Source organism: Pterocles gutturalis, unplaced genomic scaffold (genome assembly GCF_000699245.1).
Source record: "Pterocles gutturalis isolate BGI_N339 unplaced genomic scaffold, ASM69924v1 scaffold27202, whole genome shotgun sequence".
In the NCBI taxonomy this organism is placed as follows: domain Eukaryota; kingdom Metazoa; phylum Chordata; class Aves; order Pterocliformes; family Pteroclidae; genus Pterocles; species Pterocles gutturalis.
In genome coordinates, this window is record NW_010111007.1 from 1 (window position 1) to 1,063 (window position 1,063).

Below are 1,063 nucleotides of genomic sequence, written 5' to 3' on the forward strand. Positions count from 1 at the left end.
TGGCCGCAGTCTCACGCAGGACACCCTGCATCAGCGCCGAGCCCTCCGCCTGGCCAGAAAAGGCCGGCGTAGGTGTCACGTCCCCCTCCACATCGCATTCCCGAGGGTCCTCGTGGCTGTAGTTGCTTAGCTTGGCTGCAGGATGGAGAGAGGCAAGTGTGAAACATCTCTTTAGGCAGGGAACTGGGATTTCTGTGGGTGGCCTGGGCATGTGGGTCACCATGCAAGACGTAGGCATAGATGGTGACATAGAACCTAGTCCCCTTCAGGTCCCAGAGTCCTCCCCGCGCAGCCCTTACCCGTGCTGTCGTTGTTCTCCTCCTGCCCGGAGATGTCCGAGCTCTGCGTCCTGCTCTGGCTGAATTTCCTCCCATTGCGGATGCAGAGCAGGATGGCGGCTCGCTCCAGCAGCAGGTGCTTCAGCCAGGTGGGAACACGGGGCTGCAGGTCCTGCTTGTGCAGCAGGCGCACGATCAGGATGGTCTCAGCCAGGCTGATGACGAGCAGCGCCATGCACACCACGAAGTAGACACCTGTGGAGATACCACTGAGGTGAGTGGAGATGACAGAGAACACGGTCCTGGGTGAGCGGTCTGGTGGGCTCTGTACGGAGCAGGAGTTGCCATACCTATCAATGGGGTGCCAACAGCAGTGGCCGGCAGCGTGTCAGATACAATGATGAGGAAAACGGAGTAGCCCAGCAGGAGGGTGACCTTGAAAGAGACCCTCTCGCCGCTGTTGGGAGGAAGGTAGAAGCCCACGATGTCCATGAGCATCAGGAAGATGCTGGGGAGCAGCAGGCTGACAGTGTAGAAGAGGGGACGTCTCCGGATGACAACCTGCAGGACAGAGAGATGGGAAAGGCTCAGCGAAGGGGTGAAACCAGGGCTGGAGCTGGTGTGGCTTGGTGCTGGGACCCTCCTCCCAACAGGGCTGGTGCCAAGACCCTTCCCCAGTACCCCATCCCCGAGAAGTGCGGCAGCCAGAGAGCCTTACATAGAACTTCATCTCGGCATAGCTGTCACTGCTCTTGACGCTGAACTCCTGGAAGTGGCTGAGGACG

At 59.7% G+C, this 1,063-nt stretch overlaps 1 protein-coding gene across 1 annotated transcript; it reads right to left on the bottom strand.

The window, feature by feature from the left end:
• Positions 1-15: 15 nt before the first annotated feature.
• On the bottom strand, positions 16-1,059 carry LOC104461878 (5-hydroxytryptamine receptor 3A-like; the record flags this gene model as incomplete). Its single annotated transcript, XM_010073615.1, has 4 exons — positions 16-135; positions 300-533; positions 629-839; positions 997-1,059. Coding segments are annotated over 4 exons (628 nt in total), but the record flags the coding sequence as incomplete, so codon positions are not given.
• Between the last annotated feature and the right edge of the window lie 4 nt (positions 1,060-1,063).